General features: G+C 39.6%; 1 protein-coding gene across 6 annotated transcripts in view; it reads right to left on the bottom strand.

The window, feature by feature from the left end:
- Window positions 1–18,532, bottom strand: part of LOC136849333 (long-chain fatty acid transport protein 1-like) — a 596,150-nt gene that overhangs the window by 54,931 nt on the left and 522,687 nt on the right. For all 6 annotated transcript variants that reach the window (XM_067122695.1, XM_067122697.1, XM_067122692.1 and 3 more), the window contains one exon: window positions 7,375–7,492. In XM_067122695.1, coding sequence (XP_066978796.1) covers window positions 7,375–7,492 — 118 coding nt within the window. The remainder of the gene's footprint in view (window positions 1–7,374; window positions 7,493–18,532) is intronic.

Here is an 18,532-nt window from a genome sequence, read left to right as displayed (position 1 = left end):
CCTCTTCTTCAAAATTCCTGTGGTAAAAAGACCCACAACTTCGAAGGAGCCATCCCCCACTGCCTCATCCGCACAGGATAAAACGCCCAGCCAATCTGCAGCCAAGTCGGGCCTAAAAGGTCATGATCTTCTATTTTCCTGGCGAGAGCTCCTACTGACCAGTCCAGGAAGCTGAAGATTTCCAATACCTTAAACAGTGTTTCAAAGGTGATCAAACTCCGAAAAAGCGAAGAAAACTTTAGTCAAAGAGAAAGCCGAGCGACAAGCCGAGTCTTTCAAACCTGAAAAGTCACCATGGGAAGAGGCAGCACCTCCCGAGGAAGGAGCTTCTCCGGTTCAATAAGAGAGATATCTCCTGGCCGCCAATCTAGCAGGAGGAAAGGCAAAAACGGCCTTAACTTGTTCTCTCTTAACAGACAACCAATCTTCTACCTCTTTAAGCGCCTTTCTCATAGACAAAGAGAGAACCATCTGAGGAAGGCACAAATTAGAATCTGCTGGGTTTCTCATAAGGAATGTGGAAGCGGGCAACACTGGAGCAGCTGGTTGAAAGTGCGAGGGGAAGGTTGCCAAAAAATATCTCATCAGGGAAGCATAAGCAGTAGGAGGAGGGTCTGATACTACTACTTCCCCTCTGAAGAAACAGGAGAAAAAATAAGGTCTTGAGAAGGCTTATGTGAAGGGGGAGCCTTATGCAGAAATAAACAAATTGCTACCACGAACTTCAAATTTTTAACTGCCACACAAGTGGAAAGTATAGCTATGTAATTACTAGGTAAGTTACATATATGAAAAGAAGAGGTTGTATAAAAGTAAAAAAAAATAGAAGAGTAGCATAAACATAGGATTAAAATTAAACTGAGCAAACAAAGCATAAGTGATTGGAAAGGAAGAAAGGGAAAAACCATAATAAAAAAGGTAGCTATGTGGAATCTGTGGGAGGGGTGTGGGGACAAAGTCAGAACTAAGTATCCATCACAAGAACCTAACTCATGCTATCACATCCAGTTCGCCCAGAGGTGATGTGAAGAACGTATCCATGCTATCTCTATCACCCTTTCATTACTGTGTAATAAATAATTATCATTATTATTATTACCACTTTTTGAATATCTCAAAAGACCCTCTTTCAAACTTCATTAAAGAGAATGGCTGTCTGGATGCCATTGAATTTGTTACAGTTCCTCAATCACAAGAATGAGTTTCTCTGTAGCAGCAGGTAAAGTTAATTCATTCCTTGACATTTCAGCAGTAATCTGTACCTTGACCAAAAGGTGAATGAGGCAAGGGGTAAAATTATGTCAATTATACCCACAAATGAGCTTACAGAAATTTAGGTGAATTTTGACTGGCTGTCAAAACTAGGAAGGGCTCCTCCTATTGGCTGGGAATGAAATGACTCATGCATGGGAGTCTGGCTGGCTGATGAAGGCACTGGTTGGCTGGCACCAGGCCCCATGAGTTCTGATTGTAAGGTATGCTGCCTGAAGTAGTGGGCAGCTAGAGGATTATCCCAAGGGTGCACCTTGTCATTCTCCTGACAGTGATAGGGAGAAGAAGGGTCTCCTGGGTCACATTTGTGATGGTTTCCATCTGAAAGTGGTGAGGGCCTCCTTATATCAGAGGCAGCAATGGTCGTTGTCACTGTCTAGGATTTTTGTGCTCTTTATAATGTGCTGGTGTTGGGGGGCACTGCTGTGTTCCCTCAAGCAGTGATGGTATACTGCCCCTTCGTGTACATGAACGGCAATCTTCTTGGAGAGTCAAGTCAAAGTCATACCAATGTACAGATGGCAGCATTCATTCTCAGGGCACTATATTTGGTAAACCACTCTTCTCCTACTACTATTATTATTATTATTACAGTAATCTCTCGATTATCTGAATTAACAGAGCCAAGGCCACGTTGGATAAGGGCAAAATCTGGATAAGGGAAGTAAAAAACTCCAAGGGTGTAAAACAGCAACTCTGTATCCTTACGCCAACTACCTTGCCAACACCACAGAAGTGTAACATTCAATGTGCTTATAAACAACAACCATCACACTTTAAACTGAAAACTTGATGTAAAATAAAATTAGTTAGCTTATTTTCCCTTATCTGTGACAAAATATACTGTATAAATACACTTTGAAAAAAAATGCAACCTCTTTTTTTTTTTATCTTGTGCATAACACGCAAGACAGTAAGTACACTACAGGATAATGAGTATCACTTTCTTTTTCCTATTTTGCTTAAGCATAAATACTGAAATAACAGACTTTATAATTAAACAACCTTTTCTCTCTCACTTCCTTGTGTGCAGTGCCAAAACTGCATAGGTTGGCCAGACTTTTAAAAACTTGTGAGGAGGTTTACAAGTCCCCAACCTGCTCCCCCTCTTCCATCACCACTGTATCATCAAGGTTCTGTGCCTCCTGTACCTCCCTGATGTCTAGAGGGTCCTGTTCAATGAAAGGCAGCAAACAGACATCATACTCCTCACTAGATGAACCTGGCACATCAACATCAACAAAGAGAATGTCTGTCAGCTGAAATTCCTCTGTTTCCTCCTAGGCAGCATCAAAAGCTTCACCAGGAGCCTTCCCATTAGAAAGTCCATGCCAAATCTTGAACTGAAACAGCAGCCAACCTTCGGATGCCCTAAAACTCGCAGCCCCATGCGAACTTCATAGCTTCAGCCTTCAACTTAGTGCTGCCAACGTGCTTGCCAGCTGCAATTTGCTGACGAAACCAGATCAATGTCTTCATGTCGGCCTTTTCCTGTTCTTCGGCTTGTCTTAGAAAGTCCTGATATCATCCAAGGTTGACAAAGCAATGCTGTACTCATTCATAATACGTACCATAGACCAATGTGCTTAAATTCTCTCGATCATTTCTAGTTTCTGTTGAAGAGCCAACACCTTCCTAGCCCTCTCACAACGAGATGGGGCAATACCAATAATACACAACAACATACATGCACACAACTAACAGCACCTGCAATGCTGCAGGAGTGGAACAAAAGCCACATGCTCAGTGTGATGCATCATATATCACAAAAAGCTGCAAATAATTCAAACAAGCAACAGATCATCCATGACTCTACACAGAGGGGAAAATGCTTTCATGAGGCTGGCCTGAAGGATCTGTCTTTATTAAGAATCATTCAACTGAAAATAATTTCTTTACTATAATTCGTTTCTAAAATTTGACATTTGTTGTTAGTTACATTTTGGCATACAAACAATATGTTTAAATGTTAGTATTACTCTACATTCTGAACATACTGTACTGTTTAGGGACTGGATCATGAGGGCTTTGCTTCAAATACCAATGAGCCAAATGAGAATGACCAATTCTATTTGAGTTAAAATTATGTGAATGTCACTCCTTTTGATATGATGAATTCCATACTCCAACACTAGGCTTGATTGTTATTATTTGTTACCATCAGGTTCATTATACCTTACATTCTGATACAGTATTTATATATTATCATAGGTTTTAGAGATGCTAAATAGGAAATCTACATATGATCTTGTCATGCCGGCTTCATCATTTCCTTTATTGCTTACAATGGCAAGAATCCAACATATTTCTACATTTTTCTCATATTCACATAAATTTTGGAGCTCAAACTTAATAAGTTGTTCAATGGCACTTTTTATCATAATTCTGATGGGTTTCTATACCACTTCTAGAGTCACTGAAAATTACAAATTTCTGTGATGGTATATATCTCTAATAATTTTAATGGCTGATCCTATTGCTCACATTCTGCTATAAAAACAGAAGCACCGTTAGGCAAGAAAAATCTGTGTGATTTGTTGGGTGATGTGGCTGGAAATCCCACAAGTGAAGAAGATTTGGCTCCATCAGTCTTGTATGTTCTACTGCATTTTGTTTTTTATGTTCTGGGGAATATACAGTTTTTAGATAAATATTTTAAGTCTGAATAATCTAAGGGGTGGGTAGTTCTATTACCGAAAGAATTTATATTGATATTTGTTGACTTAAACAGTCTATTGGCACTTATTGGGAAAGGTAGTGTGATTTAAAAAGCTTTTTATTGGTGAATTCCTTACCTGAATTTTTACTGCACTACACATTATTACTAAGTCTTGATGAAGAGTTATAGGTGGTTCACCACATTCAACTTAAACAGAAGTATTTGATGATGATTTAAAAACCTCAAGTACATATCCGAGTCCCTCATGATGGCCTGAATCCAGACTTTCCAAAGCTGTATCTGTGGCTGAATTGCATATCTGACATCCATGGTCTACAACAGACAAAAGTACTGCTAGTTTAAACTTGAAATCTCCAGGTATGTCAGGTGTCAGAAGACCTCCACACCAACCAGGAGGTCCTTTGAAAGGACAGAGTTGCCAGTGCCTGTGCCAAAGAGAAGACAGAGGGCAGAACTGCCTACCATGGATCTGCAAACAGAACAGGCCAAGCATATGCCAGTATTTGTCACCCATGGGCAGACTTGTAAGCTCTTTTAAAAAAAGGGGGAGGAATAAACACTGCTTCAGGTGGGTCTGCAAGTCCTTCAAGATAGCCCTCTGCCTTTCTGAAACCATTAAGGCAAGGGTGCACTGATATGTTTTTAAATATTATACACAAATATATTTTACTTTATATATTGTCCATATATTTCCATTCTATATTTCATGATGCCCTTTCCATTCTGTGTGTGTGTGTATTTCATATTTGTATTCTATATTTTACAACTCCATTTCCAGTCCAGGTTTCATATTCAAATTCTTCTTGTATGCACATCTGTATGACATATTGCACTGTATATAATTTTTGCTATTCTAAATCATACAATGCATGTCATTTTCTGTTGTCAACTGTATATATTTATAAAAAACTTTGCTAATTTTCTGCTGAAAAGTTTGATATATATTTTTGCAAATTGTATTGCCCTCTGTATATTATACTGTAATCATTTTAATGCTTGCATGTTTTTTTACTTGAATAGTATTCAATACTTTCTAATGTATAAGAGTTTTGCTCAGTATTACTATTCAAAAGTTGAAGAAATATAAAATTCCTGAAAACAGGATTTTTTATGTTCTGAAATAGACTAAGTACCTGCAAAGGCCACTTCATTCATACAGTTCTGTGGTATATGGGTACCATATTCCAAAAAAATGGCAAGTCAAATTGTCTTAATTTGTCAAAATTCCCACTATTTCTGGAAGTGCTCCTTTAAACTTTGTCCTTTCTCTTTCTACCTCTATATGACTGACCTTCAGCATTTGAGATTCATGCATGCTCTCAAACAGTTTACAAAATTCTGGGAATTTAAAAAATCATAACGGGACTGAGAGCCAAAGCCAAATTATGCACAAAAATATATTTTTTATACTTCAAGCCATTTCCCCTGATTCACAATCAAACTGCTTAACCAAGGACGACCACTGGGCAGAAAACTTCCACAACGCTAGCTACTTACACATCTGGGCAGATTGCTCACCAGCAGCATGTAAACTTAGCACAATATTTACCTCATTTTTTATTCACCCTCCCACTTCCTGGGTATTGGAGGCCCTTCCTTTCCAATTCCTGTTTCACCTATCTACCGTCCCTTTTCTACGTCTTACGCTCCTTCCTCCCAACACTGAATTGCATACACTTTTCACTAACCTGTCATATTCCATTCTTTCCACTAGACAAAACCATTTCAAAACAGTTGGGTTCATCATTTCACCTTCCCTAACCATTTTACCATTCCTACATCTCTTAAATTTCTCAACCCTTTCCCAACTTCTTATGCCACAAATATTACATAAAGAACTCACCTCCACAGGTTCCACTTCTTCCTTTCATTCATATTCAACATTCACCCTTTCACATATCCTAAATTTGACTCTCATATACACTCCAAGCTTCCTTAGGGAGGTAAATGGGAAATGGGAAGATGGAACAGTAGTATGTTAATACAGATGATAAGGGAACTGAAGAAGTAAACTATTATGAGTATTTTGGAGTAAACATTTAAGTTAGTGGTAAGATGAGAGAAGAGGTGAAACTCAGTAGAAGAGTGCTAAAGACTCACCTACTGTATGAAGTTTCACCTCTTCTCTCAGCTTACCGCCATCTGAAATGTTTACTTCAAAATACTCATTATAATTTAATTCTTCAGTTCCCTTACCATCCATATTAACAAACTACCCTCACAACCTTACTCATGCTCTAACTTTTTCCTCTTGCAAACATTTCCATACTTTCTCACTAACCTCAACAGTTTCTCTTTACTATCGCCAATCAGTGCTGTGTCATTTGCAAACACCAGTCACTCCCTGCTCAATTCCAAAACCATCTTATCCAAAAACTTTGCACCTACATCTACTTCACTTTCTCTAACATCTCACAACTCTCCATCAAAAAGATACAAAACAGCCACTGAAACATAACATACCCTTGTCTAGGGCCAATTTTACATCACAGCAGTCACTCTCATACCAACAAACTCTAACATATCCTTCCATCACAAGAAATTTTCTAAAGCTCTAAGCAATTTACCTTCTACATCCTTATCACCTTCCATGTAGGCTCTATCTATTCTGTCCTAAGCTTTCTCTAAGTCCATGTGTACACAATGTACAGTATAGCTTTTCCCTTTAACTCAAATGTCTCCTGTAACTTATTCAAAAGAAACAATTTGATCTACACATCCCCTTTCCTTTCTAAAGACACTGTTCTTCCCCTATCAAACCATCAGCCATACCTTCGTAATCAAAATCCAACTATATGCCTTCCCTGGTGTACTGCACAAAATTGTGCTCTGAAATTCTTAGCTTCCTTTATTGCCTTCACCCTCAAGCAAAGGAACAACTGTTCACCTCACACACTTATTTAGAACTTTTCCCTTTTCTACACAACCTTGGTCAGCCACTCAATCATATTTTACCACCATGCTACAGCATCTCCTCGTGTCTTTCCATTTCTTAGCTTCTAATTGCCCTGCTTACATCCTTGGCAGTAACCTCCACAAGCCTTCTCAAATTTACACTAACTCCTCTTAGTCTCACATGATTCTGCTCTGCCTCCTCTGTATCTTACACTTTCAAGTCATTCTTAAAATATTCATTCAAATGACCCAAGTCTAGGCTCTCTTTGGACAGCATCTCTCCATAATTTATACTGAGAACCTTTCGTTCATAAAAATTTCTCTCAGCATTAATGTCCCTCTTCCTAGTAGCAATACTTTCTCCCATTCAGTCTTTGCTCACTTTCTCCAGCCTAATTCACATGCCAACCACACTTTCATCACAAACCTTTTAGTCCTCCTTATATATCCGTCCATCTTTAATTCACAAACACAAAACTACAGAGATAATAATAATGAAAGTGTTTAATTAAAAGACTGAAACTTACTAATATTAGTATTTCCTTCTGTTGAGCCATAGAATTCGCAAATTTTTGGAATTGCAAACCTCTTCTGGAAGTCCTCCCATATCGTAGGTCTCAAACCATTGCCAAACATAAGACGAACCTGTATGTTAAGAGAAAAGTCACCATTAATAATTTACCCCAAAAATCTGGGGTTAATCTGACACTGAAAGGATATTTTTATTGCTATGCAAACACATAGGTTTTATTTTACATTAACCTAATTTTGCATCTGAGGCATCCCAAACATTCCATGTAAGAAGAAACAAGAAAAATCTCCAAGAAGGATGGTACCGATTACATTATGTTCCCTCCAGTCCCAGGGTGGAATTTTGCTGTGTATTCACTGACTTATCCACAGCTCGTAGGTCTTCCCACCTTTGTTTTCCTCATTAGAATTATGCTAATATTACTTTCATTACTACATTTTTTAATTGTTAGTGAAGCCTTTCTGGATTTATAGGTACATGCTCCATTTTCACTGATTAAGAGAAAATCTCTCTGGGATTTCCATCCATTTGAATGGAAATTTGAAGGTAATTAACGTTTTCATTTCTTTTTTTAGACAACTGTAATTGCCTCTGTATACATATAATTTTTTCTTTGTTTTACTCAGTTTTGGTGTCAATTTTTGTCTGCAGGTTATTACTCCATTTTGTTCCTTTGGCCGTCTTTATTTTTAGTACAGTACAGTACAGTGCTGTAATACCCCACTTTTTCACGCTTCACTTTTCCACACTTCATTTTGTTGTTGCAGATTTTGGGAATTTTCACCAACTCACATATTTTTTCTATGGACCATATCTCTAAAATTATCATTAATTCGCTTTTCTTCGTAGAGCAACACTATTTGATCATTAATTACTGTATTTTTTCATATTGTGTTTGTCACTAAATACATGTTATGATAAAAATGATATACAGTGTACTTATAGTGATGTAAAAATACCAATTTTTTTATGCTGGGTGGGAAAAAACTGGTATTTTTCCGTTTTTTTCCAAATTTTTCCCGTACTTTTATAATTTCTTGTATTACTGTATTTGTATCTCAGAGTTGCCTGCTAAAGAATGAATTCTTTAATGTTAAATTGTTTACATTAATTAATAACTTCAACAACTGACATATTATCAGGCTTATACATTGATAATACAGTGTCCATTATCCTATGTATCTATTACATAAGTAAACTTATTGCAATGATAATTCCTAAGAAATTAATACAGTATTACCAAACATGTAGCACAAGTACTTTAAGCAAATTATATAAGTAACTGTCAGGAGAGGGAGTGAGAGAAAGATACAGCCTGACAGGTATTAGATATGTACAGACTGTGTACTACACAGCCATTCCTATAAAAGTTGCCATGTACTGCTGGATATTGTAAGTGGTGTACTGTGCAGTAGTATACAATAAGGCAGCCAGGACTAATGATATACGGTATGTATATAAACATACCTGTTGAGGGTATAGGCCTATAGAAGAACCTGTAATAATTCTATTATGTGAATTTTAATTAAGTTTTTGTTTATTTAACACACAAACAGCTTGTTTTCCCATTATTTACAGATTTTATACGAGAAACAAGAAAAAAACTTTTTTTTTTATCTTGGTGGTTTTTTCCAGAAAAAACAGTTTTTTTCCACCGGAAGAAACCATTTATATCACTAAATAAAACATATGATGATTATTTTTTAGTAGAGTTCTTAAAATGAATTTGCTTTGGACAGTCTTCATTGAGAAATGCTGTATCTAATAAAGATATAAACACACTGAGTTTTATATATACATGCACACAGTTTCCATAATAAGGTGAATGAGAAATCTGTGACCAAAATATGCAGTAACAGGTTTTTTATGAAAGGACAAAGGGCTATTAGGATTACTATCTTTCTTCATGCCTGGTGCCTCTAATCATCCAGCAGAAGGATCCTCCCTAAACCAAGCAGTGACATTGCCTGAGATGTCAATCTAGGGCTGAACATCTGAGTGGGGATGATTTAACAGAGGGGGCAGTGCCCCTTCGCTAAGGAACTCTGATTCTATATCATGAAGCAGGATATTTGCCTCAAAAGATATTCTAAATGGTTGTATAGCTTTCTTACCAGATTTTGGTGAGTTATACTTCTTTCAAAATGACTGATTCTATATCATGAAGCAGGGTATTTGCCTCAAAAGATATTCTAAATGGTTGTATATCTTTCTTACCAGATTTTGGTGTGTTATGTTTCTTTCAAAATGACCAGTATCATTACATTTAAAGGCCATAAAAATGACATTTTTATCATAAAATAAAGCTTTATATATACTCACCAAGTAATTACCTAGCTATGAGCTTCCTACCTATGGCAGCCTAAAAATTCCAAAATTTGCGGTAGCGCTAGCATTTGTTTTGGTGTAGGTACATGCCCTGCCCACTACCGGGGACCAGGAGGAACAACTTACCAGAGAGCTTCAATCGGTTTTCGCCCTTATGCCCATGCAAGAGGAGGAGGTCGGGCTCCAATTATGTAATTACTTGGTAAGTATATATATAAAACTATTTTATCATAAAAATTTCATTTTTATACAAGTAACTTACCAAGTAATTACATAGCTGATTCCACACTGAGAGGAGGTGGAATCCATGGACATAACACCAAAACATTAATCAAGATAAGATAATGACTTTGACAGAGAACAGCTGCTAGCATTGAAACAATGCTTGTTGTTTCCTTAACTGATAAGAAAGCAACTGCAGATAACCACTCCCTCTGGCCAATGCTCCCTTGACATGTACACCTGTGGCTAACAAAGTTATAAAGAGATACCCTTGGCCTGGGTGCAGACCAGAATAAACCAACAACGCTGTTACCTATTTTGTAATTAAAAACCACCACCCAAACCACTAAAAACTGGCTGGCACTCCAGGTACTAAGTACCCCAGGCTTCCCATAAACTCAACACCTTATGCCAAGGCGAGGGAGAATAGAGGGACAGAAGGCCCCCTATGCTTCCTCTCCCAACACCATGCCAGCCACAGATAAAGGTCCTAAAGTACTGCAATTTTCAAAAGTAGTTTCCACGTCCTCAAGATAGTGAGCAGCAAAGATTTACTTTCATCTCCAAAAGGTTGCTTGAAGGATACTCGACAGGGACATATTATGTCTGAATGCCAGAGTGGTAGCAATGGCCCTGACCTTGTGGGCTTTCACTTTAAGAATCGGCAAGATGTCTTCTTTAATCTGGGAGTGAGATCCTGAAATCAAGCTTCTCAAAAAGAAGGAAAGAGTATTCTTTGGAAATGGATGAGAAAGGTTCCTCACAGAGCACAAGAGGTTGTTTGACAGCCCCCTGATCTTCTCTTTCCTATGAAGGTAATACCTATGGGCTCTTACAGGGCAGAGAAGCCTCTCCTCTTCTGGCCCAAGGATGTCCTTTAAATTTTCAATGATGAATGAAAGGAGCCAAGGATTAGAGGGTCCTCATTCTTGGCAAGGAACCCACAAGTGAAGGAGCAAACTGCATCCCCCTGTGAAAAGCCAACTCTCTTATCAATTGCTTGGAGCTCGCTTATCCATTTGGCAGTAGCCAAAGCTACAAGCAAGAGGGTTTTCTTGGTTAGGTTCCTAAGAGAGGCAGAGCAAAGCAGTTCGTAGGAGGGACCTGAGAGCCATTTCAAAATGTCTAAATTCCAGAAGACAACATCCGACATATCTTGCTTGATGGAACTGAAGGATTTGATCAGGTCACTTAGGTCTTGGTCAGAGGACAGATCTAGACCTCTATGTTTGAACACCGAACTGAGCATAGACCCATACCCCTTGCTAGTGGAGGTCATTAGCTTCCTGGAGGTCCTCAGGTAGAGCAAGGAGTCAGCTACCTGACTTATAGAGGTCTCAGAAGAAGAGACGTTATGGAGGGTGCACCATCTTCTGTAAACTGTCCACTTGGACTGGTAGAGCTTGCCAGAAGAAGGTCGTCTGCATCCAGCAATAGCTTCTGCAGCCTGTCTCAAAAATCCCCTCCCTCTAACGAAGCGCCTGACAGTCTGAAGCTGTCAGGGCTAGAGTGGACAACTCTTGGTGGTATCTGAGGAGGTGGGATTGTTTGAGCAGTGACTGCTTTTGTGGGAGGAGCCTCAGTTAGTCCACTAACAGTTGCAACAGGTCCAAGAACCATTCCTTCCTTGGCCAACAGAGCAACTAGGGTCATTGAAACGTCTTGGTGGGATGCAAACTTGTTGATCACCTCCCTGATCATACCGAAGGGAGGGAAAGCATATACATTGAGACCTGTCCAATCCAGGAGCATGGCGTCCGTAGCCCATGCAAGAGGGTCCCGGGCAGGGGAACAGAAGCGAGGAAGACGATGGTTCCTCAATGTCACAAAGAGGTCTATGGCTGGCATGCCCCACAACCTCCATAGATGGCTCCAAACAAGAGGATCCAAGGTCCACTCCATCGGAAGTACCTGTCTGAGCCAACTTAACTCATCTGCTGAGACACTCAGCCTCTCATGGATAAAATGAGTCACAATTGACACCTGGTTCTGATCTGCCCAGGGAAGGAGCTCTTTTGCCGACTCATAAAGAGAGAAAGATTGGGTGCCTCCCGGCTTTCGTAAGTATGACAGAGCTGTCGTGTTGTTGGCATGGACTGCTACTGTTCTGCCACAAACTAGGGCTGAGAATGACTGAAGACCCAGGTGAATGGCCTTCAGCTCTTATACAGTGATGTGGGAGTTTCTCAGATGTTCTGATCATGTCCCTAATACTTCCTGACTCCCAAGAAGGCCCTCCAACCTAAATCTGAGGCATCGAAGTAGAAGTCTAGGTTGGTGCTCAATGGAAGAAGAGACTTCCCCTCCTGAAGTCTTTCTTAGCACAAACACCATCGAAGATCCTGCTTGATCTCCAGCGTGATGGGGAAGACAAAGGAGTCCAGCTGGGTCTTCCTGCTTCAGTTTGCCTTCAGAAAGAATTGCAGCAGCCTCATGTGTAACCTGCCCAACCTCAGGAACTGTTCCACTGAGGCAAGAGTCCCCAAGAGACTCATCCATTGCATTGCTGAGCAAGATTTGAGAGAGGAACTTTCAGACAGTTTGAAGGTAAGAGGCGACTCTTCTGGGGGGAAAGAGAAGCCCAAAAGTCCATGAGTCCAGAATCATCCCCAAACGGAATCTCCTGAGTTGGGATCATCTGTGATTTCTGGTTGTAGATTAAAATGCCTTACTCCTGTGTCAGGTGAAGAATCTTCGTTAAGTTCTCTGCACACTTTTCTCTCAACAGAGACCGGAGAAGCCAATCGTCCAAATAGAGGCATATATTTATGCCTAGAAGATGCAGCCATCTGCCAAGAGGCCAGAAATTGGAGAACCCTGCCCTGAAAGACAAACCGTAGAAACTTTCTGGAGTCCAGATGTATGGGGGCATGAAAGTAAGTATCCTGTATGTCCAGGGTAACCATCCAGTCACCCTGATGGATGGACGACAAGACTGACTGATTCATTTCCATGTGAAACTTCATTTTCAGAACAAACCGATTCATGCCTCTAGCCCTCCGATGATTTATGGATCACAAAGAGTCTGTTGTAATACCCTTCTGAATTGTGATTCTTGGCCACCTCTTCTGCTCCCTTGCATTGAAAGGATTCAACTTCCAGGGAAAGGGCCGCAAACTTCTCAGAGTCTGCCAAGTAAGCTGGCAAGACAATTGGTGACTTGGCTAAAGGGGGCCTCTCCTTGAAAGGAATGGAGTAGCCTTCTCTCAATACCTTGACTATCCAAGGTTCCACACCTCTGTGGCCCCATTCCTTCCAAAAGAGGCGTAGTCTCACTCCTACCAGGGTGCCAAGGACTGAACTCTCATTTCCTGGTTGCTGGTTTAAAGGTGGATTTCTTGATAGCTCTCAAGGGAGGATGTAGATTCACGCGAAGTCTTGGTTGGGTCTTCTGTTTTCCTCCACGTAAGGGATGAGGTTGAAGCGGAGAAAAGGGTCTTGCTGCAATGGAAGAGGAGTCCCTCAGCCATTTGGTAGATTGGGCCAGAAGATCATGGTAGACTTCTTCTGCAAAACCAACAAAATCTCCCTAACAACATCTTGAGGAAACAGGTGCAATTTGTCAAGAGGAGAGAACAGGAGCGCCAATTTTGGGTAGTGGTAACCCCTTTTGTAGTGAACAAGCACTGCAATTCTCTTTTCTTCAAAATGCATAAAGAAAAGAGGGAAGTGAGCTCTGTGGACCCATCGCTTACAGCTTTATCGGCACATGATAAAACTACCAACCAATCTGTCGCAAAATCTTCTGCCAAGCCTGGGCAATCCTCAATCTTCCTGGCTAAAGCTCAAATAGTCCAGTTGAGGAAGCTATAAACTTCCAAAACCTTAAACAGATTCCTGGTCAAGTGGTCTAACTTGGGAGAGGAGAACATGATCTTGGCCGAGGAAAAGGCAGACCAATGACTCACATCGACCAGGCTGGAGAAGTCCCCTTGGGAGGAGGCAGAAACTCCCAAAGAAGGGGCTTCCCTGGTGGCGTAAAAGCGGTAGCTCCTCTTCACCAGCTTACAAGGAGGAGAAGCAAAGGTGGCCTTGCCCTGTTCCCTCTTAACCCTTAAACGCCCACGGAACGTATCATACGTCGACTAAAATTGTCTGTTGGGTGTCAAGTGGACGTACCGTACGTCGACTACAAATAATTTCAACCTTCGATCAACTTTGACTCGACCGAAATGATCAATAAATGCAATTGTAAGCTAAAACTCTTACATTCTAGTAATATTCAATCATGTATCTTCATTTTGCAACAAATTGGAAGTCTCTAGCACAATATTTCGATTTATGGTGAATTTTTGAAAAAAAAACTTTTTTCTTACGCCCGTGTGGTAACTCGGCCGAAAACTTCAGAAATTCTTTTGTCATTTTGTCGTAATTTTTGCACTGTTCTATATTAGCTGTTACATAAAGTTTTATATATGAAAATGTGGGCAATTTCATGTAAAATACAGCAAAATACAACCCATGGTTGTAGCTTTTATCAGTTTGGAAATATTTTCATATAAATCACGATAACTGCCAAAATTTCAACCTTCGGTCAACTTTGACTCGACCGAAATGGTAAAAAAATGCAATTGTAAGCTAAACCCTTACATTCTAGTAATATTCAATCATTTACCTTCATTTTGCAATACATTGGAAGTCTCTAGCACAATGTTTCGATTTATGGCGAATTTTTGAAAAAAACGTTTTCCTTACGTCTGCGCCAGAAATTCTTTCGTCACGTTGTCGTAATGTTTGCACTGTTTTATATTAGTCGTTACATAAAGTTTCATATATGGAAATGTGCGCAATTTCATGTAGAATACAACAGAAAATAACTCATGGTTGTAGCTTTTATCAGTTTCGAAATTTTTTCATATAAATCACGATAACTGCCAAAATTTCAACCTTCGGTCAACTTTAACTCGACCGAAATGGTAAAAAAACGCAATTATAAGCTAAAACTCTTACATTATAGTAATATTCAATCATGTACCTTCATTTTGCAACAAGCTGGAAGTCGCTAACACAATATTTCGATTTATGGTGAATTTCTGAAAAAAAAACTTTTTCCTTACGTCTGCGCGCGGTAACTCGCCAACATCTCTGAAATTCTTTTGTCACGTTATCGTAATGTTTGCATCGTTTTACATTAGTCATTACATAAACTTTTATATATGAAAATGTGCGCAATTTCATGTAGAATACAACAGAAAATAGCTCATGGTTGTAGCTTTTATCACTTTTGAAATATTTTCACATAAATCATGATAACTGCCAAAATTTCAACCTTCGGTCAACTTTAACTCGACCAAATGGTCAAAACGCAATTGTAAGCTAAAACTCTTACATTCTAGTAATATTCAATCGTTTATCTTCATTTTGCAATAAATTGGAAGTCTCTAGCACAATATTTCAATTTATGGTGTATTTCTGAAAAAAACATTTTCCTTACGTCTGCGCGGTAACTCGGCCGAACATCTCAGAAATTCTTTCGTCACGTTGTCGTAATATTTGCACCGTTTTATATTAGTCGTTACATAAAGTTTTATATATGAAAATGTGCGCAATTTCATGTACAATACAACAGAAAATAACTCATGGTTGTAGCTTTTATCAGTTTTGAAATATTTTCATATAAATCACAATAAATAGAAAAAATTTGACTTTCGGTCAACTTTAACTCAACCGAAATGGTCGAAAACTGCAATTGTAAGCTAAAACACTTACAGTCTAGTAATATTCAATCAATTAGCTTCATTTTTCAACAAACGGGAAGTCTCTAGCACAATATTTCGATTTATGGTGAATTTTTGAAAAAAATTTTTTACGTCCGCTAGCATTTAATTCATGCATCATTTTGTGATAATATTTTCTCTGTGGTGCTGTGATCGTTTTACAATTTGTTATATACCAAAATCATCACAATTTAGTGTACAATACAAAGAAAAACAAAATAACCCGTTAGCTTTAACCGTTTTGCTCACAGCGCGATTTGTATAAAATTATATATGAAAAAATTTTTTTGCGCTGTCATATATTTCAATATTTATATATGATAATTATATTTTTTTCATTTCTGATGGTTGCATACTAAACTTCAGGCAATGACAAAAAAAAATGAGCCAAAAATGAACTCTTAATCTTAAAAACTAAGCGTGCTGTGATTTTTTGAAAAAAAATTTTTTCCTCTTCGGCGCTAACTCACCGAACGCCGCCGGCATACGGGAGACGTTTTTGTAAATAGAGGCTCGGCGTTTAAGGGTTAAAGGCCAATCAGACTTCCACTCCTGAAGCATCTTCTTTGTAAACGAGGAAAGCACTAACTTTGGAAGAGTATTGTCCGCAGGAAGTTTCCTCATGAGGAAAGTCGAAGCAGGAGAAATCAGGACTGCAGGAGTGAAAAAATCCAGAAAGTTGTTGAGGAAGTATCTCAGCAAGGCAGAGTAGGAAGAAGGGGTGGAATCCTGCCCAGTATCCTCCTTGTTGGAAGAAAAAGGGGACAACGACGTATCCTTAGACTTGGAGACAGCTGGAATTTTCTTAAAAAAACTCAAAGAGATCGTCTAACTGATGCTTAATAGGGGTAAGCGAAGGGTCTTTCTGCGCTGACGTGCATGGTTTAAGAGGAGGAGAAGCTGGCACCGAGCTAGAGAGAGATGGCGCCTGTCGCCCAGGAGTCAGCGCTAAGCGCTCTGTAGCAGGAGCCTGGCGCACAGAGGCAGGCTTTGAACGTCTGGGAAGTGTAGCTTGCTCGGGAGCAAGAAGGAGCTTTGCAGATGATGACAGGTTCTTGAGCAGTTATTCCTGGCACTTGGGAGCCCAAAACAGGCGATCAAAACATGAGATTGACTCTGGACTGTCCCAAGCAGGCTGGAGAGGATAGGCTGAAGGGGTAGAAGGCAGAGCAGCGAAACTGCATGAGGGCTGAGGGCTAAGACTGGCCTCCTTGGACCTCTTGGTTGGAAGAGGGGAGCTGTCTGCACTGGCAGTATGTCTCTTGAGTGGGCGCGAAGAGGCTAGGTACCACCCTTGACGCTTCTTGCCAGGGCTGGAATCCTCCGAATATGACAGACGCACAATAACAGAGATGTCTTTCCAGCAGCGTTCTGTCGCAGCCTGGGAACAGGCAATAGGCTCGACGGAAGGGGTGACTACCAATGGGCAAACCCCATCAGCCTGCCTTGGACCTCTGGTATGTCTTCTCCCCAGTGCGGGGGAGCGGGACAGGGACCTCCATCTAGGAGCACTGGTGGGACAGGCAGCCACCTCCTCAACACAATCACTCTGCACAACACTGACACTTTGCACATTGCACTTTTCAACAACAGACCGAAAAGGAGGACCCCAACTCCATCATTGTGTTGGCCAAAAACTCACACTCCTGGTCGAACCTAGATTTGAGACTGGTAGTGGTGCTGAGATTAGAAGCACGGGAACCTGGAACAGGAGTATGTGGAATAGAAGTAGGAAGGCTAAGGATAAGAGATGAAACAGGGCACTATCCTCTACAATTTCTGTCACAAGAGCAGGCTCTAAACTAGCCCTATTCTTGGCTCTAGTAGCTGCCTTCCTTTTTCTATCCTTATCTTATTTGTCCAGATGGGACCACAAACCCTTCCACTTTTTATCATCCCAATTGTGACATTCAATGTAAGTATTTTCTTTATTGCAATCCTGCCCCCTACACTTAACACACTTCATGTGAGAATTATAACAAGAATTAGTTAATCTAGTCTTACAACCTTTAGAGCAAAATCTAACGCTTGAAAAGCTAGAATAAGACATGTTGAATAAAAGCTATGATTAAAGTTAACCAAAGCTAACACAATAACCAAAGCTTGATGGCTACAATAAAAATTGAGTACTTCACCAAATAACTTGAAAAGCATCCAAAAAATGATGAAGTAGAAAACAAACTGAAGCTCTCTGCTAAGTTGTCCCTCCTGGTCCCTGATAGTGGGCAGGGCATGTACCTACACCAAAACAAATGCTAGCGCTACTGCGAATTTTGAAATTTTTAGGCTGCTGTAGGTAGGAAGCTTATAGATATGTAATTACTTGGCAAGTTACTTATATAAAATTATTTTTTTTCCTGCTCAGATACTGTTTCAAATACCCTACATACTTGATCCCTGATGAGCAGTTTCAATGCAACACATATGCACACTCCACGTTCTGGAGTGGGGCAACTGTCACAGAACATTTTCATTTTCAGTACAGTATCTACAAAGAATGACACATTACCATCTCCCATTGTAAGATGGTCACTATAGCTCTATGGACCTCAGAAATTCAAAGAGGAGGATGCAAGTAGAAAACCTTTATATACTTCCCTGAGGCATATATTTAGTATTCATTCTCCAGGAAAAGTATACTCGTACAAATCCTTATTAAAAACACCTTTTCCATTGCTAAAATTTAAATGAGGTTCAGTATCTACTGAATACTATCTATCCGTTCATGGGTTAACATGTAGGACCGTGGTTTTTGCTTTGCATATATAAGGACTGACTTCTTGCCAAATATATAAATTTCTCCACATTCAATGGTACCAACTTTCTTTTGTATAAACTAGCTGAATTCATAACAATTATAGTTATCCCCCTTGTAGTTACAAAAAT

Source organism: Macrobrachium rosenbergii, chromosome 20, assembly GCF_040412425.1.
Source record: "Macrobrachium rosenbergii isolate ZJJX-2024 chromosome 20, ASM4041242v1, whole genome shotgun sequence".
Taxonomy (NCBI): domain Eukaryota; kingdom Metazoa; phylum Arthropoda; class Malacostraca; order Decapoda; family Palaemonidae; genus Macrobrachium; species Macrobrachium rosenbergii.
Note: the sequence above shows the minus strand (reverse complement) of the source record. Positions and strands in the feature narration are given on the sequence as shown.